The 23924-nt window shown below is 46.2% G+C and overlaps 2 protein-coding genes across 2 annotated transcripts; both read right to left on the bottom strand.

Annotated features, from left to right (window-relative positions):
• Nucleotides 1-6889: 6889 nt before the first annotated feature.
• On the bottom strand, nucleotides 6890-16579 carry MIEF1 (mitochondrial elongation factor 1). Its single transcript, XM_066634367.1, has 5 exons — nucleotides 16501-16579; nucleotides 14491-14639; nucleotides 14191-14371; nucleotides 13681-13943; nucleotides 6890-10915 (listed from the first exon to the last, which is right to left on the bottom strand). The coding sequence occupies exons 2-5, from the start codon at nucleotides 14632-14634 to the stop codon at nucleotides 10109-10111; spliced, it is 1395 nt and encodes a 464-aa protein (XP_066490464.1). The 5' UTR covers nucleotides 14635-14639; nucleotides 16501-16579; the 3' UTR covers nucleotides 6890-10108.
• A 71-nt stretch (nucleotides 16580-16650) lies between these two features.
• Nucleotides 16651-19335, bottom strand: LOC136657477 (mitochondrial ribosome and complex I assembly factor AltMIEF1). The gene is made up of 2 exons (XM_066634368.1): nucleotides 19264-19335; nucleotides 16651-16888 (listed from the first exon to the last, which is right to left on the bottom strand). Exon 2 carries the CDS (start codon nucleotides 16861-16863, stop codon nucleotides 16651-16653), a length of 213 nt encoding a protein of 70 aa, XP_066490465.1. The 5' UTR covers nucleotides 16864-16888; nucleotides 19264-19335.
• Between the last annotated feature and the right edge of the window lie 4589 nt (nucleotides 19336-23924).

Genomic DNA, 23924 nt, shown 5'->3' with positions numbered 1-23924 from the left:
TATTGACTGGGTCAATTTGTGTTCTGGTCACGATAAGGAAACCGGATTTCTTGACGTGCTAAATGACTGTGGCTTAGAGCAGCTAGTCACGGAGCCCACCAGAGGGCAGGTGACTCTGGATTTAATATTGTGCGGTACACAGGACCTGGTTAGAGATGTAAATGTTACTGAGCCATTGGGGAACAGTGATCATGCTGCGATCCGTTTTGACATGCACGTTGGGGGAAGAATACCAGGCAAATCTCTAACAAAAACCCTTGACTTCCGACAGGCGGACTTCCCTCAAATGAGGAGGCTGGTTAGAAGGAGGTTGAAAGGGAGGGTAAAAAGAGTCCAATCTCTCCAGAGTGCATGGAGGCTGCTTAAAACAACAGTAATAGAGGCCCAGCAGAGGTGTATACCGCAAAGAAAGGGTTCCACTAAATCCAGGAGGGTGCCCGCATGGCTAACAAGCCAAGTTAGAAAGGCTGTGAAGGGCAAGGAAGCTTCCTTCCATAAACTGAAGTCTTGCCCTAATGAGGGGAATAAAAAGGAACATAAACTGTGGCAAAAGAAATGTAAGAAGGTGATATGGGAGGCCAAGCGAGACTATGAGGAACGCGTGGCCAGCAACATTAAGGGGAATAATAAAAGCTTCTTCAAATATGTTAGAAGCAGGAAACCCGCCAGAGAAGTGGTTGGCCCTCTGGATGGTGAGGGAGGGAAAGGGGAGATAAAAGGAGACTTAGAGATGGCAGAGAAATTAAATGAGTTCTTTGCATCTGTCTTCACGGCAGAAGACCTCGGGCAGATACCTCTGCCCGAACGGCCCCTCCTAACCGAGGAGTTAAGTCAGATAGAGGTTAAAAGAGAAGATGTTTCAGACCTCATTGATAAATTAAAGATCAATAAGTCACCGGGCCCTGATGGTATCCACCCAAGAGTTATTAAGGAATTGAAGAATGAAGTTGCACATCTCTTGACTAAGGTGTGCAACTTGTCCCTCAAAACGGCCACGGTGCCAGAAGATTGGAGGATAGCAAATGTCACGCCTATCTTTAAAAAGGGAAAGAGGGGGGACCCGGGAAACTATAGACCGGTCAGCCTAACATCCATACCGGGTAAGATGGTGGAATGCCTCATCAAAGATAGGATCTCAGAACACATAGATGAACAGGCCTTGCTGAGGGAGAGTCAGCATGGCTTCTGTAAGGGTAAGTCTTGCCTCACGAACCTTATAGAATTCTTTGAAAAGGTCAACAGGCATGTGGATGTGGGAGAACCCGTGGACATTATATATCTGGACTTTCAGAAGGCGTTCGACACGGTCCCTCACCAAAGGCTACTGAAAAAAACTCCACAGTCAGGAAATTGGAGGACAGGTCCTCTCATGGATTGAGAACTGGTTGGAGGCCAGGAAGCAGAGAGTGGGTGTCAATGGGCAATTTTCACAATGGAGAGAGGTGAAAAGCGGTGTGCCCCAAGGATCTGTCCTGGGACCGGTGCTTTTCAACCTCTTCATAAATGACCTGGAGACAGGGTTGAGCAGTGAGGTGACAAAGTTTGCAGACGACACCAAACTTTTCCGAGTGGTGAAGACCAGAAGTGATTGTGAGGAGCTCCAGAAAGATCTCTCCAGACTGGCAGAATGGGCAGCAAAATGGCAGATGCGCTTCAATGTCAGTAAGTGTAAAGTCATGCACATTGGGGCAAGAAATCAAAACTTTAGATATAGGCTGATGGGTTCTGAGCTGTCTGTGACAGATCAGGAGAGAGATCTTGGGGTAGTGGTGGACAGGTCGATGAAAGTGTCGACCCAATATGCGGCAGCAGTGAAGAAGGCCAATTCTATGCTTGGGATCATTAGGAAGGGTATTGAGAACAAAACGGCTAGTATTATAATGCACAAATCTATGGTAAGGCCACACCTGGAGTATTGTGTCCAGTTCTGGTCGCCACATCTCAAAAAAGACATAGTGGAAATGGAAAAGGTGCAAAAGAGAGCGACTAAGATGATTACGGGGCTGGGGCATCTTCCTTATGAGGAAAGGCTACGGCGTTTGGGCCTCTTCAGCCTAGAAAAGAGACGCCTGAAGGGGGACATGATTGAGACATACAAAATTATGCAGGGGATGGACAGAGTGGATAGGGAGATGCTCTTTACACTCTCACATAATACCAGAACCAGGGGACATCCACTAAAATTGAGTGTTGGGCGGGTTAGGACAGACAAAAGAAAATATTTCTTTACTCAGCGTGTGGTCGGTCTGTGGAACTCCTTGCCACAGGATGTGGTGCTGGCATCTAGCCTAGACGTCTTTAAAAGGGGATTGGACAAGTTTCTGGAGGAAAAATCCATTACTGGGTACAAGCCATGATGTGTATGCGCAACCTCCTGATTTTAGACATAGGTTATGTCAGAATGCCAGATGCAAGGGAGGGCACCAGGATGAGGTCTCTTGTTATCTGGTGTGCTCCCTGGGGCATTTGGTGAGCCGCTGTGAGATACAGGAAGATGGACTAGATGGGCCTATGGCCTGATCCAGTGGGGCTGTTCTTATGTTCTTATGGCCCATCCTGGTGCTGCTTCTCTTCTCTCCAGAGGCCAATGTGGCCAAGATACTAAGAGGAGTGGCAGTACTTCTGCCACTTGGAGCACTCTCAATGGCCTCTGGCAGGGATAGAGGAGAAAGAGTCTAGACAGACACTTCCCCTTCCCTCCCTCACAGAGGCTATCTTGGCAAAGATACCAGTAGTAGGAAGAGTGGGATGTGAAGCAACTGCATGCCTGCCACCAAGCCTGTCTTTCCAGTAAGCAGGGTGGTGGAATGCACTGTGGGGCATGTACACCAGCAATGACTATATAAAACACAGGGAGTAGGCCCTGCCACAAACTGCAGCGCCAGCATTACTCCCATATATATTCAGGCAACACCATTACAGGACCTACCAGTATCAACTATACTGTGAAGGGCTCATTCACTTGCTCATCCTCCAGGGCAGGGGTCTCCAAATCCCAGCCTGTGTTCTAAATTCAGTCCTCCAGAAGATTTTATCCAGCCCGCTTGGTTCCCCAGGCTTTCAGGGCTAAAAATAGCTGCAAAGATGCACTTCCTTGTGTTTCATCAGCATGGGTATAAACCACATTTAGCTGCTAGTGATGCTGAATGGAATGATTCCATTCCATTCCATTGCATTGCATTACATTCAGCACCTCTAGTGGCTGAATGAGGTAAATATCTGGTATATTCCAGGTCTAGCATTGATATACAGGTCCAGCCTATTTATACACTGATTTGACTCAACAGGAATGGCCCCTGCAAATGAGAAGGAATGTGCTGATCCCTGGAGAAGGGGAAAATGCATCCCTTTAAAATCAGTATAAAAAACTGAACAGTCCTTTAACAATAGCCTCCTTAATGGGGGGGTAGCTGCTGACAATCCATCAATCCTTCTCTCCCCAGTGGACCCCTCCCTTCCCCCTGAGCATGTGAAAGAAAGGTTTGCATTGATGCATTGATGAAGGGAGGGGCTGAGTGTAAGCTCTCAGCTCTTTGTAAGCTCTTGGAGGACTGACTGATGGATTGTCTTGTTAATAATTCTTATCTTACATCACAAAGGTCAGCAAGGCTGTTTTTAAATCACAGGAGCAAAGAAACTGTTTTTTAAATTGATTTGCTAAAGTGAATTTTTTGCCATCCAGGGGAGTGCTTGGAATGGAACCCACGTGAATAATGAGGCTCAACCTGTATACAGGTTCAACCTTGTTATACATGGATTTGACTCCACACAAATGGCCACTGCAAATGAGAAGGAATGTGCTGATCCCTGGAGAAAGAGGAAAAAAATCATCCCTTTAAAAGCACAGTTTATAAAACTGCTTTTCTTAGTGTTGTTGAGAGATAGTCATGTAAACGATCATTCTATTTGTCAGCTGAGCAGCAATTTCTCATTTGCTGACTACCTCTCTACAACAGTAAGAAAAGCTGTTTTTAAACCACAATTGTAAAGGGATGCACTTTATAATTTTTTTTAAACTGCTTTTATTTAACACATTTTATGGTATCCCAGAACCAAACCCCTGCAGATGTCAAGGCACGACCTTATTCCATTAGAAGCAATGGAAGGGCAAGAAACCTGGAAGTGGGTCTTTAAATCTATTTTTCCACTGTTTTTTCATTCACGGATTCTTTTATCCACTAGGGGTTCTGGAATGGAACCCCAGTGGATAACGAGGGACAACCTGTACTGCATTCAGCCACTATAGGTGCCAATATAATACAATGTAATCATTCCATGCAGCACCTCTAATGGCTGAATGTGGTATACCCATGCCTTTTCATGCTTTTTTTAATGAAAAAAATCCATTCTCCCTCTTCCTGTTCAAGTCAATTTTGCACTCTGCTCCCCTCCTCCTTCCACCCCCACCCACTTACTGTATTCAATCAAATTCTCAGCACATCCTTTCACCATATATGTATGTATTTATTTTCAGGCCCTTGACACCATGTCAGATATATGATGTGGTCCTTGTGCTGAAAACTTTGGAGACCCCTTCTCCAGGGCAATAGATGCTATTATCTGGCACAGTGCTCTTTTGCTGTCTACATAGGACACACAGGTCCTAACTTGGGCACAGATTTTTCATCAGGAATGACACCAGCCAGAAACCTGTTGGAGAGCATTTCAACAAGCCAAGTCTGGACATTCTCCTGCAAATTTCAAGGTGGCCATCCTCCAACTGAAAAATTTCTAGGGGAAATGAGGGGGGGGGGGGCTGAACTAGAATTTATACCAAATTCTAACACTTTCACAGGATGGTGTCTGAATACGTACATGGGTTTTTTTAATCTCATCCCATTATACTGAAATCACAACACATTATCCATAATTGCTCTGCACTGCCATAAACTAAAACCAGTATGCAACTTCTTTTATTCATTGACCACTTTGAAAGGACCTTTCCCATAAAGAAGTGGAAGGAGGCTGCAAATAGTATGCATTTAGAAGTTCCCATGCCCAATTGCAAAAATAGGCCTCCATAAAGCTTCTTGCCAGCTGTGTCATATAGACAAGGGAAGCATCAAAAGTTGGGCACTGGCAGAGGAACCACACCCATGAGGTGTGCAAGGCTTTGCCTCAGGCCCTCTAGGAACCTGGGACAGGCAGTTTGAAAGCCAAACTTCTCATCAGAAGTAATAGTAAAGCCCTTCCTGCACTTTGATGGAAGCTGTAGCTAGGAAAGAAAATGAAACAATCAAGGGAGAGAAATGTAGACAGACCAAGTAGGCAGCTAAGAGCCACACAGGACAGAAAGCTTTTAATGCATGCATAACTACATTACCCAGAAGCAGACATCCAAACAGGGGTGTGGGCCAGTGGCGTAGCTAAGAAGGTGCGGGGGGGTAGCAGTTGCACCAAGCTTTAGGGGCATCAAGCTTTAGGGGGTAACAAGCTGAGCTTGACACTAGTAACCAAAATTGTGAAAAAATTGGTATGTAGGAATAATACCATCATATATCATTGGAAAGATGATTTAATGCGGAATGCAATGAAACAAACTGCAGAGGAATATATGTATTCTATCAAACGTTATAGCCCATTAACCATAAAATGAAAACAACTGCCTTATGGAACAGAAAGTGGATTTTTTAAACTCAAAACTGACCTATGAGACTGATTTTTCTGAGAGCCAATGAGAAGTTATATGACATAGCATGGAACCAATAAGGTGTAATATTAACAGAGTTATATTAATGAGAGTCTGCTCTCATTTCCATGTATCATAATACAGTTACCCTGCTAACTGGGTAAAGAGGCACTTTTGCAAGTGGTGCTCCTCTTATATTTAGCAAGGGGAGAATAACTGTCCCTCTTCAGCCCAGTACAGCATCTCTAACCAATAAATGGCACATTTTTAATGTACTAAATTAAATTTTATTTTGTTGTGGGGGGCTACAAAATCTTCTTTGACCCCCAGGTAGCAGGTAGATGCACTCCCTATGCCACTGACTGGGGGGTGGCGGCAGAGCAAGTGGGTAGTGAGCTTCTGGGGGAGGAGGCAGGTTTTCTCCAATTTCCACTTTTTTAAAAGCCCAAGTGTGACATCACTTCAGGGGCATCATTCTGAACTTGGCACCAGGCTACACGATCATTAGCTATGCCACTGGTGTGGCCTCCTGAATATGCAGGCGGAGCAGACAGACAGCTACAATTCTGACAAGGAACATATTAAACAATCTGGAGGCAATAGTGTTACCATACCTGTGCCTCTTTCTGCGTATTCATCAGGCTAATTCAGTCAGTTCCTTTTCAGTGACATGACTTCATCACAACCTGCTTGTAGTGGATGGGATACCATCCCACAATGAAGAAAGCTAGGAGATTGCACTGGAAAGGTACAAGATGCATACAGGTATGCTCTGTAAGCGAAATCCGAATTTAGTGCTACGACAGCCATTCTATAGAATAAAATGAGCCTGTGTGCTGCTCTACATTCCTTGGAGGAAGGATGAGATAAAAGTATTAGTGCTATAGTAACAATGGGGCATGAATTCTCACCTGTTCCACCCTCCCCATTCCCAGAAACAACCCCTCCCCACCCTGGAATGTTCTCTTACCATCTTCTCCCACCCTCTGCACTGCCTAGCACAAACCTACCTACTCTGGCCAGTAAAGGATCAAAATCCAGCACAGGCCTCCACACTGGCCTAGCCAACTCTCAAGTCTGCGCAAACGTGCCTTATGGCATGTTTGTGACACTAGAGAGCTGGGGCAAGGGGCCTGCACCAGCTCAAGTGGCACTTTGGATTGGGTTGTCCACGGCCCAAAGGCCATTTCCCCTTTTTCTCAACTCAGAATGCAAGAAAAGAGACTCAACCTATGTTGAACACACTTAAAACAGCCAAAATGGTTTGGAAAGTTATTTTATTTCAGAAGTCCACACATTGTCAGACCATGCATACGACCCTCCTCTGTCTGCCCCTGAGGCCCCAGCACTAGGGCTTGAGAGAGGCTGAAGTTATCACATTCTTTTACCTGCAGTATTATGAGCACACAGACACCAGAAGGAACCTTTCATTTAGACAATTACTTTTTACATTAAAAATTTCATTTGACCTGGAAGAGCAGTAGTGGAGTTTGAGGTCCACAGAGACCCACAGGTGAGCTAGTTGGTCCCCATCCTGCAGCTCAAGTATAAATCATATTGGTTTGTGTGACTCAGACATTAAGGCAATATGCCAAAGCATTTTCAACACTCAAAGATACAATGGATTTGGAGTTCTGGGCCATGATAATCATTTGATGCAATGGACACTCCTTCCCCTGTGATTCTGGAAAACAGTCATGAGCTACATTTCACACTACTGGCCAGCATCTACACTTTGTCCTCATGTTTCACAGGAGTCCACAAATGCTTCAGAACGAACCCTCCCAGCTTTAAACTATCAACATAAACACATGCATTTTTAGTGAATACTGATAGGTGTCAGCATAACAGTTCTTCAGACTGAATTTGCTAGTCATATAATAGCATTAGTGCAAGGTTCTTACTACAAGATGCATCACCCAATGGATAGTTCAGTTCCATTTCTCCCCCTCCCATGATCTCTTCTGAACTTCCTGTTGAATCCCAATGGCTGGGTCTTTTATTGGTTACATGCGGAATGATGAGTACCTGTCTTATTGAGAAGTAGGCTCAGACCCTTTCTTAGATTATTCAGAAGAAAACAATTCATTCTCTTTTTGACTGGAACATCAAAAGTGATAAGTGAATAAACAAAAGAGTGTTCTGCTGGGAACAGAGATTGCCTCAGCCTACATTCAATGCACATTCGCCTTTGTAGCAACACCATATGGTCAAAACATCTATCCACTGGATTTCTAACAAGCAATACATACATATGTAATGATATGCATTTAACGTGAGAAGGAAAGAGATAAGAGATTCTTCTTCCTACCTTTGCAGATGCCCTTTCAGTATCTCCCTCTCACCACAATGCTTATCCACTTCTTCAGGCTGTGACTTTGAAGCACGCACCAGAGCAAATAAGGAAAGGAACAATGCAGGTGAAAAGTGGGGATTCAAACTACTCTTAAAAATCTTTATATATATATATATATTCTCTGTCCACCTAAAATCTTCCCCCTCACTCATGGTGGGGCAGGGGGAGAAGCAAAGAGGTTCATACTGAAAAGAGGGCTGAGAAGAAAAAAATCAAGGAAAAGCAAAGAGAAATAGACCCAGTACTGAGAGGGGAAAACCTGGAGTTTTTCCAAGGTACAGATTACAAACATTCACTCACAACTTTCTAAGTCTATAGCTGGAAGTCTAGTGAAGTTTAAAATAACTGCAACACTGTTTTATTTCTGCATGACAAATACTGACCAGCAGGCAAACTGATTTAGGAAGACAGACTGTGAAAGGAAGTACCTCCTTAAACAAGGTTTACAGGTTGAATCCTGTGCTCTAGAATCACACCAAGAGTTTGCCTCATTAACATAAGCACCACCTTTAAAAAAGGAAGAACAAGGAAGGGCACTGACTCCTGCGTCCCCACACCTGCAAATTATCTCAGTATTTGTGCAGCCTTTCAGTAGCAAGGATGGGTATTCACAAAAGGGGAGCCATATCTGCAAAGCTGTATGTATTCATCTATGGTAATACTTGTCAGACAGGTTAAAAAGACAGTCTCTCTCTCTCTCCATTTAGAGCACAACCTCTCATTTTTGGGCGGTGGCAGCCCTAATACAACCAAGTATTCCTGAGAGATAAAGCACAGTCACAGCCAATGCCAATTTCATGTCTGCAGAGCAGGAGATATAGCTAGAATGAGTGGACACTTTAAAGCTCATCATCGCAGGAGGTAGGCAGAACAGGGCTGTATAACTTAATGGCAGTGAGAAGAAAGGTGGCCTCCTAGCTATAAGACCAGACTGTAAAAACCCTCCCCCCTTCAAGAGTATAAGAAGTGCAATGTTGATGGCAGACATTAACTCAGACTTGCTTACCCTCCCCTGAAAACTTTACTTGCTACACCTGCCTATGACTAATAATTTTACTGACCTAATATTCACTTAGCAGACATATGAAACTGCCCGCTAGTTTCCATTTTGTTAAAAAGGTGGAAGATCTCTGAAAACCGTCTATAAAGCCCTTCATGCACTGTATGGTTAAGCTGCTTTCAGAGCTGGAGTGCTCATGAGGGAAAGTTTTTGAGACAACAGCTTCTTATTTTCAGATTTCCTCATTCAGTGTCACAATGAGGATCAATAAAGGCCTTTCCCTAGCAGTTCTGATTTTCCCAGGAAATCGGCACCCACAACTGACAAACAATCTCAGTATCAACAAATGAAAAGTTACCCCAACACACATGCGCTCTTCTATATGCGCTAAGAGCACCATTACCAGTTTTTCCGAGTTGGGTCCAATGAAAATCATATTTGTGGGTAAGTAAAGGGCACTAGATGGGTGGAGTAGTGTACTGTAGATCAGATATACCAAGATTTCCACATATAGGTTCAGCAAGAAGAACCTACATAGTGTGCAAACATCTAGAAATCTCACCTTTTCTCTGAAATGCTATAAATACAATCAATGCACAGAGAGAGCTCACACAAATACATTCACTGCTCTATTTCAACTGCCATGCACTTCTAGGTACGAAGGGACCATCCCTTCCTCACAAAGTAAATAATCAATTGGAAGAAGGCCCTGGGGAAAAAAAATACATGACCTCACTTCCTAAAACTGCCAATGGTTTACTGGCCCAGTTCCACACTTTCTAGGGTGGGAGTGACAGTTTTTGCTGTAGAAAGATAAGTGAATGAAATAAAAAAAAGGGAGCACAGTGCTGGGGTAGGCAGTTAGAACACTAACAAGGACTTTTATAACCATCTCTGAGCAGCAGTTCCACATTCCTCTTTCTCCCATCAGGCAAGTGCTTTGAAGGTTGTAGAACTGGACCAGTAGCACCAAGAAGCTAATAGACCATCCACAGTACAATAATAAAAAGGGATGGGCTTGCAAAAAGAATAGGCAGGGTGCGCATATATCATTCAGGAGGTGTCACAGAGGACCTGTAATTGGCAGGTAGCTCCAACACCATTTTCACACATAAGGCAGCTATTATGTCTGCAGCAGGACCTCTGGTTCTGAAAGAGAACTGTACAGAGTATAGCCCAACTCATCCACTTCTTCGGGAGTGAGCTCCGAAAATAAGTTCACCTTTGGATTCAGAGCACTGGGAAGAACTCCTGCTTCCAAATAGCCTATTAGTTCTTTCAATGCCTGCAGAAAACGGTCAGCAATCACATCTTGTGACCAGTCAGTCTCTTCCTGGGTCATGTGCAGTATGACATTGGTGAGCTGGCTTGCAGAAAGGTGACCCAGCGCAGGGTTCAACTTGCATATGGCCTTGAGAATCTTGAGGCACAAGGAACGGCAGCCAGCGTCAGCCTGATCTAAGGCCCGCAGGCGAGCTGTCTCTGCAGGCCGAAGGCTGAGTCGCCATAAATTGTCATACTGGGCCAACCGGTGTGGTTTTGCTACCAGGACAGTGTCACCAAGTGTCACAGATGGTAAGAAATCTATGAGAAGATGACGGTCTTTTTCATACTGGACCTCCAGCATTAAAGATTCCAAAGGTGCTGCTGGGCGGATCACATAGCCTAGGAAAGACCCAATTGCTGGCCAATTGATGGAGCCTGTCACTACTTTCTCAAAGGTCTCAGCCACAGACCTGGGAGAGAGGTAACCTCCCACCACACAGCGGTCCCAGTAACTGCTGCCGCGAGGGAAGTATTCTGGGTTTTCCCGACGAACCAGACAGAAACCAGGGATATTCATGATGGTGTCTTCACCTGGAATGCATGACCAAAGGTTCTGCTCTAGCACCAGAGGAACAATGAGCTGGATGTGATCTGCTGTCACAACCTGTTGTGGGGGCAGGGAGAGAAGAAGAGAAAAGGAGAAGTTAAATATCCGAGGCCAATAAAGATCACAACTACCAGAGAAAAAGTTGGAATCCAAAGAAACACTGAGATGGAATCTGTCTTAACATTCATTACTCCACTCCACTCCACTGATGTATCTGGATTTGTCTCTCAATGGGGTGGGGCAACTGAAAGTCACACACACCTTTGCCCTGCACTGGAGTCTCGCTCCATTTCCAGGCAGCCCAAAATACTGCAAAAAGGCTCTGCCTCTCCCAGGCAGGGAAATAGCCCTGGAAGAGGTTCCCCTTGCAATGGAACAGTAACACTACTGGAGCCCCTGAGCCAGCAAAGAGGCTGAAGAGGGGAGGGGGGCCCAAAAATCTCTGTAGCCAGAACACGTACAGCGAGGTAGAGCTCTCTCTCTCTCACTTACACAGGGGCAGGTGTGGTAGCAACAGAGGGGATTGCTTTAAAAAACTCAGGGAGTGTTTGCCAAATTCCCCCCCCCCCATTGAGATGGTGCAGACAATCACCGACACAAGCAACCCCCCCCCCCATTGGTGCAGGCTATCCCATTGGGATAGGCTACACAAGCAAGCCTTCCCACCAAGCAAAGCATGAGATTTAGCCTACAATCCTCTCCACACTTTCCTGGGAGTAAGCCCCACTGACTACAATGGGGCTTACTTCTGAGTAGAAACACATAGGGCTGGACACTTAAAAGATCAGCATCCCATGTGAAAGAAGCCAGGCAGCTGGCAATGGGGAGGGCTGAGTACAGAGGGGATTGATAACAGCTACCTTAGTTTCCTTCCATCCGGAAGCGTCAGGCTGCAGTGTATTTGCGTAACTCAATGGAATTTAGCACAATGCATTTTTTGTTAATCGCACCGAGTCACGGAACGGAACTAACGTGGATAAATAGGCTCCACCTGTAAAAGCAGACTTTTGTGCTTCAAGTAAACAAGAGCCTTCCCTTGATCATTCTGTCCATAAGCCATTTGACTGCAAGGAAGTCAAGCTGTTTAAGAGCCCAATCCTGAGTGAGCACCAGTGGTAGCCCTGCTCTGGCCAGTGCCAGGCTACTGCCGGGTGGGCACCCAACCTCCACCACTCGGCAGTTGCGTGAACCGCTGAGTAGCAGAGAGGTAAGTGGAGGTTTGGGGGGAGGCGGCGTTCCAAGGAGGGGGGAGGCGAGTGGAAGATGGGCGGAGGCATTACAGGGAGGCAGGAGGCAGCATGCTGGAGGGAGGGAGCCAGGAGGTAGTTGGCCACACCGGTGAAGAGATGCTTGCAAACTTCAACTCAGCTTCTTGCAGGACAACTAGCAGCTATCCTGCAAACTACAGAACCTGAGCTCTTTGCAGGGTAATTAGCAGCTACAGAATCTGATTTTTGAATAGCTTCAGGGCTTGAGGCAATTAATTATTTGATCTTCCCTTCACCCTTTGTTGACTCACCAAAAATCAGGTTGTGACCAACCAGTGGGTCCCCACCCACAGTTGGGAACCATTGGTCTTGACATTATGTTTTCAGCCCAATCCACACCCAAGCTGGAACAGGGAGGCCGGCTGGCCTGCACAGTAGCCAGAGCGGGGTTGGGGGCTGCGTATAGCTCAGCCCGGGGCAAGGAGAATACATTCCCCTTACTCCGGGTAACTCGGCAGCATCTCCAGTTGGGCTACTCGGATCTGTGCCACCTAAAGAGGTGGCACAGATCAGAGCAGCCTGGAGCTGCGCCAGGTCACTCAGGACTGGGGTTAGGATACATCACAATTGCCAGATCCTGGCCCCACTCCTGCTCAGCTGCGGCCCACCCACAGGACCACCTGCTGTTCGCCCTCACCCCACCCCGGAACAGCTGTGTTTCACCTTCTCCCCGTCTCCCAGACTCTCACATTGGTTCAATATGGCTGGCACAAACTTACCTGTCATGGCATGGTGGCCAGAGTTGGCCTCTGTGGGCCGAAGAAGGTGCAAACGTGCCATAAGGCACGTTTGCAACACCCCCGGGCTGGCGTAAGGGGCTTACGCCTTCAGAGAACAATCTCTGGATTGTGCTTAGTGTTACATGTGTTGTAATTTGCCTTAAGCTCTTCAGATGGAATATTCATTCAGCTAAAACCTAAGAAGAATCTTAAGCATCTGAGAAACAGACAAGCCAGATGATAGGATCGTTTCAACAGAACATAGCAACTCTTCCATGAATACAACGTAACAAATAAACTTAAAAGAAACTTAAAAAATGATGGTCTGAAACTACTTTCCAAAATAATATTTTCTGAAGAAAATATTGAAATCCCACCAGCATTCAGGGATGGCCTCAAATTTTAGTTTCATCCCAGACAAAATATACGTGTAGGAGCCCTGTCATGGTGCTAACTTAAGAGTACTATGTCCATTGTGAATTCCTCACTAAGGAGTGGCCTTCCCATCAAGCTAGTATGCAAAGATGGGCTCCCAACTGAAGATAACAGACGTGAAAAGACTCTGAGTCCCCCAAACAGATAAAACGAAGATTCAAGAACTGAACAATCAGGAAGAGAGGACACAGCAAAAACGGCAATAGAAAAGCACATTTCAGACCCAGGGAGAAAGTTTTTTCCCTTTCAAGACCAAATTACACAAATACATTTCCACCAAAATCCAGAACACCAGATAGCCAGGTGCTGAAACTACACATCTGCAAGGGAAGCCAACATTTCTCTGCCTTTGTCATTCTTTCTGCAGGCTATTCAACAATTTGTGATCAATCCAAGATACCTGCAAATCATCACAGAGACTACCACTCAAGTACATTTCCCGCAGAGGCATGTCTGGAAGCTTGGCCCGGAGGAAGATACGCAGTTCAGCACAGATGTCCACAGCAGCCTGCTTGGCCTGAGCCTGCTCTTCTGCTGGGATGGCCACCTTCCTCCGATAGAAGGCAAACAGCTTCTCTTGCAAGGACATTCGAAGACGCAACTTCTTCAGCTCCACCTGGCTTTTCTTGACAGATGATTTATCCTTCATGGATCTGCCTGAGTCTACAGGGTTACAAAGAGAACAGAATAAGTGATCACAGTATTTCACTGAAGAGTTGATACAAATTCCCTGCACTGAACTGAATATGCCTTGAACAAAATATTTTGACAAGAATACATCGTATCCTTTCTCAGAGTAGCATGCTGAAGTATCTGATCACTGAAGTCTGCTTCAAAACAAATTACACAGCCAACTTCTATAATGAATAGCATTTCAGTATAGTCTGAAGAGTTTGAAATGGCCTCTCACCCATTTCAAAACTGGAAGAATCAGTGGGAAGAGTCTGCAGAGAACGGCTAAGATTAGTCTTCATATCTTGGCTCAGCAATCGTGAGGATGACCCAAGCCAGCTTGGTTCCTCCCAGCTTCTCTTTCCTGACTGGCTCAAGCGGGTGGGGCTGGTGGGAGCACTGATTGCCCGGTCATACATCTGAAGCAATATAGTGGGAGAACACAAAATGTAATGTGTTATCCGTTCAAAAGCCTCCAACACACACGTTGGTCACAACTTTCAACCCCTGAACATTTGGTACCCTTCTCCACACTCACCCGTTTGACAGCCAAGGTAGCAATCCCCAACATGGCAGCACCACCCACACCCAGCACAAGCCGAGCATTGGAGAGTACAAAGTCAATGGCTGTTCCAATGCCGTTGTCATCCTTCTTTCCTTTGCGCTCTCCAGCGCTTGCCATTGCTCCTTCATGGGGGGAGAAAAATATACACAAATGTTATACACCTTTCATTTCTCCAGTCTGCTTGACTTTCTACTTCACAGGCTATTACAAAAAAATGAACTACAATGCATTATTTGAAGTGCACAATCTACAGCACCTGTACAACATATGTTGTACTGTACAACTCATGTTGTACAGGTGCTGTAGAGTAGAGTAGTTACAACTCTATTTATTAGAAGAACTCTGTGAGTTAGCTTAGGCTGAGATTTGGCCAAGGTCATCCACCAAACTCAGAGATAGCGGTTCTAAACCGACTCTTCCCCATCCAGCTCTCTTTTGCATTATACTGCTTCACATACTGCTAAGACAAGTTTCCAAAGCAAATGAGGCACATGTAAGCAACAAAAGCATGAAAATCTTTACAAAGTATAACCTACTTTTGGCAAATTAGCTTCTAGGTCCTAAAAGCAGTCACTATGAAAACTGACAATACTGTGCAGAACCAAATCCTCCTGCTACTACCAAAAGCCACTAAAACTCCATGGGGGCTTCCCCAGTGTCAGTAGCAGATACAGTAGAACCTCTTTAAGTTGACCACCCAAGGGACTGAAGGAATTGGTCAACATAGGAAGGTGGTCAACATACAGGGAAAAAGGCATTTAAATATTACCATGTTTAGCTCCCAGGACAACAAATGCAAGGCCAAGTTATTATTTAGATGGATTTTTAAAAAGTTTTATTGCAAATATCAATGAGAATTTATCCTCTTGTGATGCTTACTATTTATATCATCTATATCTATATCAAGAGACGGAGAGTAAACGGCCCACAATCAGTGTTTAAAAAACCCCTGAAAATTCATAAGCTTAAAAAAAATTGTAAGTTAAAAAAAAATATGGTTTCAGAGCAGACAAGCAAACCAATGCTATCCCTTGCCAGCCCACAGCATGTAGCATGTTACATAGCCCCATCAGCTAAAAAAAAAACCCCACTTTTTTACTTAGGCTGCCTGGCCTCCACTGGGTCTCCTCAGATTCACTAAATGCCAGAAGGTGTTTGATACGGTCCCTCACTAAGAGCTGTTGAGAAAACTCCACAGTCAGGGAATAAGAGGACAGGTCCTCTCATGGATTGGGAACTGGTTGAGGACCAGGAAACAGAGAGTGGGTGTCAATGGGCAATTTAAAAAAAAGTGGAGAGAGGTGGAAAGTGGAGTGCCTCAAGGATCTGTCCTGGGACTGGTGCTTTTCAACATCTTCATAAATGACCTGGAAACAGGGATAAGCAGGGAGGTGGACCAGTTTGTGGATGACACTAAACTTTTCTGAATGGTGAAGACTAGAAGGGATTGTGAAGTGCTCCAGAAGGATCTCTCCTAACCGAGAGCAGGCAGCAAAATAGCAGTTGTGTTTCAATATAAGCGTAATGTAATGCACTGGTGATGGGAACCAAAGTGAAAGGACAGTGGCTTCACTATGCACAAGCAGTATCGAGTTCAGTGGGCAACTTAAGGAGGGTAAATTAATACTCTGTGCAATGGTCGAAGTGGTTAAGATACAACTTATGGAGGTGGTCAATATAGAGAGGTTGGTCTCCCACAGTGTATCTGCAGTGTCTGTCCATACTGTGAAAATTAGGTCAACTTAAGGAGGTAGTCATAATAGAGAGGTGGTCAACTTTGGAGGTTCTACTGTATTTATTTCCTTCTGGAAGGACAGGAAAGGTACATGGCAGAACTAAGTCATCTACAAAGCTCCTGGAACTGTTTTTACTCCTTTAAATGAGTTACTTTTAAATGAGTCAAAGCACCATATTTAGAGACAAATATGCAACCATCTATTAAGGCACTGAATTAAGAGAGCACTCTGTGGCTGTAAAACTCACCTGAGGCTTAATGCATTTGCAAAGAGGCAAGATCCTTTCAAGTTTCCTTTTTCAGATTTGTCCTAGACGGCTAGTATTGACCATCTAGATCAGATGATTGCAGGCTGAAGGAAAGGAAAGGGGATAGCGTAGTGGGGGAGTGCAGAACACTCAAACTAATCCCCCAAGTTTGCTGCGCAAGAAAGCCTGGCCCTTCTCCAGCTGCCTCTCTCTATCTTCAAGCCGCTCGAGTTGCTGGTTTCTTCGGAACTCTTGACGGATTGAGGCGAAGTAAAAATCACGGTCAGTATAGCGCAGGCCACGTCCTTGACGTAGCAGAGCGCGGTAAAGGTTCAGCACTGCTTCACGCGTCCACGCTGCCATGGAGGATAAGTAGAGGGAGGCTGAACTAAAGTTACAAAATAGAGAAAGAAAAATGAAACAATCTCTTTTGTTGCTATATTTTATTTTTCTGGCCTACTTATTTCTCGTCTAGAAGAACTAGGGCATCAACAACTAAGAAGAGAAGCCCACCCATATCAAGTTCTGGCCACTTGGTGGTGGCAGGGTGTCTTATTTGGGAATATTAGCATCATACAAAAAAAGATGCATGTAATGTGGTACACAGTGTGGTTGCTCCATTCTTTCCTCCAAAAAAAAGGGAAAGAATACTCTATTTCAGTGGTTCTCAAACTTTGAGGGAGCTTTACTCCCTCAGTAAGTTCTTGCGGGGGAGGGGCTAGGGCAGTGCACTATCCCCAGGTTTGCATCACTAAGGGGAGCGCTTTGCACTCACATTATGTAGGCAGGGCTGCAGCAGGCTACAGGAGGTGTGGGGAGCCCTGAACAGTGCTTCCCAAGGCTTGGAACATTCGCTAAAAGTGGGTGCAAAGCACCTCCTGCAAAACAGAAGTGCTTTGCGCTCGCTTTTAGCGAATGTTCCAAGCCTCCGGAAGTGCTGTGCAGGGCTCCCCGCACCTCCTGTAAGTGCGGGGAATAAGTGCAAAGTCAGTGCAAGTAAGTAAGTGCAAAGCACCCTTCTGAAAGTAAGTGCAAAGCACCCCCCTCGCCCCCCTTAGCGGGGCGATCCTGGGGTTCGTGTTGCTACCTCCCTCCCCTTCCCCTGCCCCTTAAAGGGATGGGGGAAGTGTTACATGAAGATTAGTGTTACAACTACAATTAGTACAGAATGCGGCGGCCCGTGTGGTCACCGGAGCCAGGCGGTTTGACTCTGTCAGCCCGCTTCTCCGGGGGCTGCATTGGCTGCCCATTCGTTTCCAGGCCCAATTCAAGGTGCTGGTTTTGACCTTTAAAGCCCTATACTGCTCTGGGCCAGGATATCTTAGAGACCACCTACTCCCGTACAATCCGGCTCGCCATCTCAGGTCATCAGAGAAGGCCTTTTTGCAAGTGCCGCCACCCAAGGAGGTCCGGGGGGTGGCTGCAAGAAATAGGGCCTTCTCGGTAGTGGCACCAACATTATGGAACTCCCTTCCCCTTGACTTGAGAATGGCTCCCTCTCTTGAGAGCTTTCGGCGAGGCCTGAAAACACTGTTGTTTAAACAAGCCTTCTGATTTCTGGCCTTCTTAACTTTTTATACATCTTTTAGTTTTACAGGCTTGATTCCTCGGTGATCTGCTCTTTTACTCTTTTAATCTGACTACTGTTTTTATGGCCCTGTAGTGTGTTTTTAAATGTTTTTATCTGTTTGTATTAATGTTTTTTAAATTCTATTGTTTTTTAATATGTTGTTAGCCGCCCTGGGTCCCGTTAGGGAGAAGGGCGGGATAAAAATAAAGTTTTATTATTATTATTATTATTATTATTATTTGCCAAACAGAGCAGTGGTTCTCAAACTAGTGGGTCATGACCCACCAGTTTGAGAACCACTGCTCTATTTGGCACATGTGAAAGGATCTGCAAAAACCAAGGATTTCAGGGGAAAAAAGCAGAGAGTCTGTTCACATATGTACAGGTGCCTTGCATGAAATCCCAAAAGACAGCAAATGAGAACATGCAGTTTGTGCTGGATTTGAGGGCCCTTGAGAGCCTTCAGTGGGGTCGAAAGAAGAGGCATAAATAAGTATGTAATGAAGAGGAGCCCCATTGGATCAGGCCAAAGGCTCACCTAGTCCAGCTTCCTGTATCTCACAGTGCCTCAAGGAGCACACAGGACACCTGCATCCTGGTGCCCCCCCCCTTGAATCTGGCATTCTGAGGGAGCCTACCTCTAAAACCAGGAGGCTGCACATACCCATCGTGGCCTGCGATGCGCTTTTCCTCCAGAAACTTGTCCAATCCCCTTTTGAAGGCGTCCAGGCAAGATGCCATCACCACAGCCTGTGGCAGAGAGTTCCACAGACTAACTATACACTGGGTAAAGAAATATTTTGCTTTGCCTGTACTGACTCTCCCAACACTCAGTCTTAGTGGCTGTCCCCTGGCTCTGGTGTTGTGTGAGAGGGAAGGAACTTCCCCACTCCTGTGGCAGGGAGTTCCACAGACTAACTACACGCAGGCTGGCTGAATGGGCATTTGACTTCTTCCCCACCCACAGCTCAAGAGGGAGGCGAAGCGAAGGTTACTGGGCTGAGTGTTTCTTAAGGCACCCACAAAGGCCAAGGCCCGGCCTCTCTTCGCCCTCCTTCAGGCACCCCAAGAAGAAATGGGGCTCCCGCGAGCGCCCAAGAGGAGGAGAAGAGGGAGGCCCCTGAGGGAGCCCGGGGGGGGGCGAGGGAGCCCTCCCTCCCAGTAACTCTGGGCCGGGTGGCTGCTCCGGGTACCTTGACGGTGCGAGAGCCGCGGCGCTCCAGGCTCCCCAGCCCCACCTCTTCCCGCTCGCCGGAGGGTCACTCGGCAACATGGCCGCTTCACTTCCGGGGCATAACCCTCCTCGCCATGGCAACCAAGGAAGGCTGCAGGGCCAGACATGCCTCACTTCCTCTTCCGCTTGGGGGAGGCTCGGAGAGCTGCTGCTGGCCACTCTTTCCTGGGAGTATGCCCCATTGACTAGAATGGGTTTACTTCTGAGTAGACAGGCCTAGGATTGGGCTCTGAGGCTGCAGTCCTGGCTGCACTTACCTGTGAGTAAACCCCATTGACTAGAATGGGGCTTACGTCTGAGTAGACAGGCATCGGGTCTGGCTCCAAGTCACCGGCCAGACACAGAGCGAAGAAGTTGAGAGCAGGCATGGAGTTTAGAACCCCATCCTATGCCTGTCTACTCAGATGTAAGTCCCATTGTAGTCAATGGGGCTTACTCCCAGGAAAGCGTGGGCAGGATGGCAGCCTCAGAGTCCCACCCTGTGCAGTTCTACTCAGAAGCAAGTCCCACTGTAGTGAATGGGGCTTACTCCCAGGTAAGTGTGGGCAGGATGGCAGCCCAAGAGCCCCATCCTAGGCGTGTCTACTCGGAATCAAGCCCCACTGTAGTCAATGGGGCTTCCTCCCAGAAAAGCGTGGGCAGGATCGCAGCCTTCTCCAGGGCTCACCTCTTCTAAGGGAGCTTCAGATGGGCAGAAGCTAAAGCAGCAGCAGCAGCATCGCTCTCCCCGTTTAGATTTGCGAGAGAGGAACCGAAACTAGCGACGAGGAGCCCCTCAACTCGATACGAAGTGCTAGAAGCGCTGTTCAGACGTGACGCTGAACGCGTGGAGGAGTGAGGATCAGGGTGACCAGAGCCCGGGAGGACAGAGTGCCTGTACCTTGAAGGGGTTTGGAAGAGGGACTGTGGGCAGGTGCAGCTCCGCATGGAAGGCTTAGGAAGCCGCACCTGCCAGCGTTCCCTCTTCCATACAAGGCAGAGGCGCCCTGTCCTCCGCTGGACCTGGTCGTGTGAATGAGGTCTGTCCTGGACACGTGTCCATAAGCTGAGGTCGTGCAGGAGAAGGAGGCGCTCCCAACCCACGGCCTTGCTTTGCTACCTAGCCGTGATAAGTTCCAAGCAGCAGCAAAAGGAGCCCTTCATCCGACCCACGTGCTTTGGATTCACTGTCATCATCCCACGCACGGGCAGGAGGCTTGTCGGCTGTGATGCGGAGCCCGAAGTCTTACGAGAGAGTTACGGCGCTGCATCTCTTTGCCCAGATTCTTGGCTTGAATAGCATCGAGGCCATAGAGGTAGGACAGCGTCGCACAGCCGAGGCGCTGCGACAACTTCTGGCTTGCACTCGGTGGAAGGGGGGCAGGCGCTCTTTCTCCTTGCCTGGAGGAGGAAGGGTGAGCTCAGTGGTGCCGCTTTGTGGCTGTTGAGTGGAAAACTTGCAACAAACAAGTTGCAAGTTTCATTCATTTGGGTGCCTTTTATGCGCTTGAGCTGGAATGAAGGGAGGGGTAGCGAATAGAAGCCCCCTTGCCCTTACGGCAGTGGCCTTCAACCTTTTTTGTGCCATGACCCCAATCAATCAATCAATATCAAGTATAAGATTGAGGGACCCACTGCCGAACCTGACCCCCTTGCAGGACCCATTCCCTGCCCCCATTATGCCTTCCCAGCTCTGTTCACTGCAACCAAATATACTTATTAGAGTGAGCAGAGAATTCACCCTGAAGGCTGGTACTAGTGAAAGCTATTCTAGCACAACTGCTAAGAACCTGGACTGAGACACCATCTCCTGGTATCTGAAGGGTTCATCAGATGCCTCCCCCTTTACATGGTGGAGCTGTAGGCCATTGGTCTTCAACCTGTTTCATTCCCCGTAAGTTGCTGCAACCCCAACCCCATTGGGGTCCTGGCCCCAAGGTTGAAGAACACTGCCTTTTGGGGAAGGAGCAGAGGAAGAAGCTCTGTGAGACCCTGAACCTTTTCTGGTACCTGTTGGGAGAGGCTGGATTTGGTGAAACTTTCTCATTTCCTGTTTGTAGGAAAGAGAGGGATGCAGGGTGATCAGGTGTCCTCTTTTTCCAGAACATGACCTCTTTTTTTAGCCTTGTGTCCTGGTAAAGAACTTAAATGTCCTTCTTTTCCCTATGAGTGGACCCCTGCAGACAGCACATAACCTTCTTGGAATTACTAAATTATACGTAATATAGTTTTAAATTTAATAATAAGTAATAAAGTGTTTAAATTAACCACATGAAATCCATATACATGAGTGTTTTTAGCTTTTATTTTGTCATGTCCTACATTTTTCTTCAGTGCCCTACATTTTGGGGTGCCTGGTCCTCTTTTGCAGTCATGACATCTGGTCACCCTGGATGGACATGAAACATTCCCATGCAAGGTGATTACAGAGAACTGAAAAGGTGAGTTCATGTTCCTCTTTCACAGGCTCAGGGTGAAGGAGCATCCCAAGTCTGCCACTCCCCTACCACCCACCATTTGGCATAAGCTGCAACATTTGCACCATGGCTGGGCCAACTCAGCATATACTCTTCAAATGCAAATATGTGGCATGGAGGCATAGGTATCCTCTTCAGACACACTTAATCTCCACAAACCACACAATTTCTTATGCTGACAAGAGTGGTATAGTGATGCATTTCTAAGTGCAGGGCCTCCTAATAACTTCCCCTCCCCTCCATAGCCACACCCCATTAAGATTTTAACCTCAAAATAATGAACTTTACATTTCTTCATATCTTATCACCTTTTTTAAAAATTTTAATTAGGTATTCAAGTTTACAATAACTCAAAGAAAACATTATCTACAAATGCAAATAAGAAGAAAAACTTAGATTTAACAAAACAATTTAAAAAAGAAACAGCACAGGCTAACACAAAACAAAGTTGAGAATTAAAAAAAAACACACAGGAAAAAACATTACTCTAAAAAAAGAAGGAAGCACACACACTCACCTTTCTCTCTTACTTCACTTCCTTAATGCTTTTGCTCCATTGAAAATATGATATTCCCTTAATTAACAGATTCCCTTAAATTAACTGTTGTTTCCATTCCAATGCTGCCTGAAGTTTTCCAAACTTACTTACTTGCTTGTTGCTTACTCTTGGGTTATTCTTAGTTTTTAAATATCAAGTTCTTATGGCCAAATTCACAAATTTTCACCAACACTTCTGAGTTTAGGTAGAATAGCTGCCTTCCAGTACTTGGTCAAGATAATCCTAGCTACTATAATCATGTGGAATGATAAGAGCTCCTTGAACTCGGAACTTCGCCATGAACTTGTGTGAGGGGAAACAGAGCTGGACCCAGATTCTTACCTTCCTTCTGGTGCCACTTACTGGTGCAGTGTTGAAAATGACTTTATGGCACTTTAATGACATCCAGCACTGGTGCAGCAATCATAGTGCCTGTGTTCTTGGTACTTAGGATTGGGCTGTAAGTTTAATATTCAGAAGTTCTGAAATTAATTTTACTATCTACTTCCAAAACTGTTGTATTTTGTTGTAGGACTACCAACAAAAGAAATCTGCCTCCATTTGACAACATTTCCAACAGGCATTAGTAGTAGCATAGCTAGGGGGAGTATAACTGTAAGTACTGCAGGTGCCACAACATGTTGTGTAAGCAGCCCCTCCCACTCACCATCAGAGGCCATTCTGGGCAGTGAATGATAAGAGATACCATTTGGTTCAGTGAGGAGTGCCTGTGCATTGCCATTGCTGTCCTTACTGTTTTGCCCCTTCTCTGGCTGTGCTACTGAATTGGTTCATTCTGAATTCATTTTTGAAACTCTTAAAAGTAATAAGTGCTAGAAAGTAATAACCTTGTAACAGTTTTCTTTTTAAGATACAAGAAATTGAATACTTGGTGATACAAAACCAAACAGTAGTGCAATCTTGCAAAATAAGCTTAATCCCTGAAGCAGGGGTGTCAGATGAAAGGCCCGCAGGCCGGATGCGGCCCCCGGAAGCTCTTTATTCAGCCCTGTGTTAATTGGGCTGTCCTAGTGCCATCCTTTCAGCAGCGGTGCTTCTACGGAGGCTCTGGGAGGGAGAGATGGAAAGAGGCTTCAGAAGGAATGCTCAGGGGTAAGGGGCAAGGGGCAGACCAAGTGAAGAGATGATGCTGCCAAGGTGCTGCGAGAGCCATCATGTGGGCTGGCCTTTCAGCTGCACCACAGAGTGTCACTTCACAGACCACCTCTCAGCTGCGGAGCTGCAAAGTGATGCTGGCAGAAGCAGTGCTGCTGAAAGGGCAGCCAATGTGATAACTAGCTCTCTCATATCTTGGAAAGATTTGCACATTTTCTCTTCTCTCACTTGCAGCTGATGATTTTCTATGAGAGAACAAAGTGCTTATTTGGATGTAAGGGTGATCTGGCTGTGACATCTGTCACCCCATTGATTGCTAGGGTTGATTCGACTGATCTGGCTGGCTAGGCTGGTGTCCCCTTCGTCCCTCACCTCTCCATGTGCATCCCTCCCGAAGCTGCTCAGTGGAAGAGGATGACCATCCCAGATAGGGGTGTACTGTTTTTCGGTCAAAGGTATACAATAGCTGCGCTCTCCTGCTAGAACCTCCAAAGTGCTTATTTCTGACCA

The sequence above is a fragment of the Tiliqua scincoides genome, chromosome 7, assembly GCF_035046505.1.
Source record: "Tiliqua scincoides isolate rTilSci1 chromosome 7, rTilSci1.hap2, whole genome shotgun sequence".
Classification (NCBI taxonomy): Eukaryota; Metazoa; Chordata; class Lepidosauria; order Squamata; family Scincidae; genus Tiliqua; species Tiliqua scincoides.
Note: the sequence above shows the minus strand (reverse complement) of the source record. Positions and strands in the feature narration are given on the sequence as shown.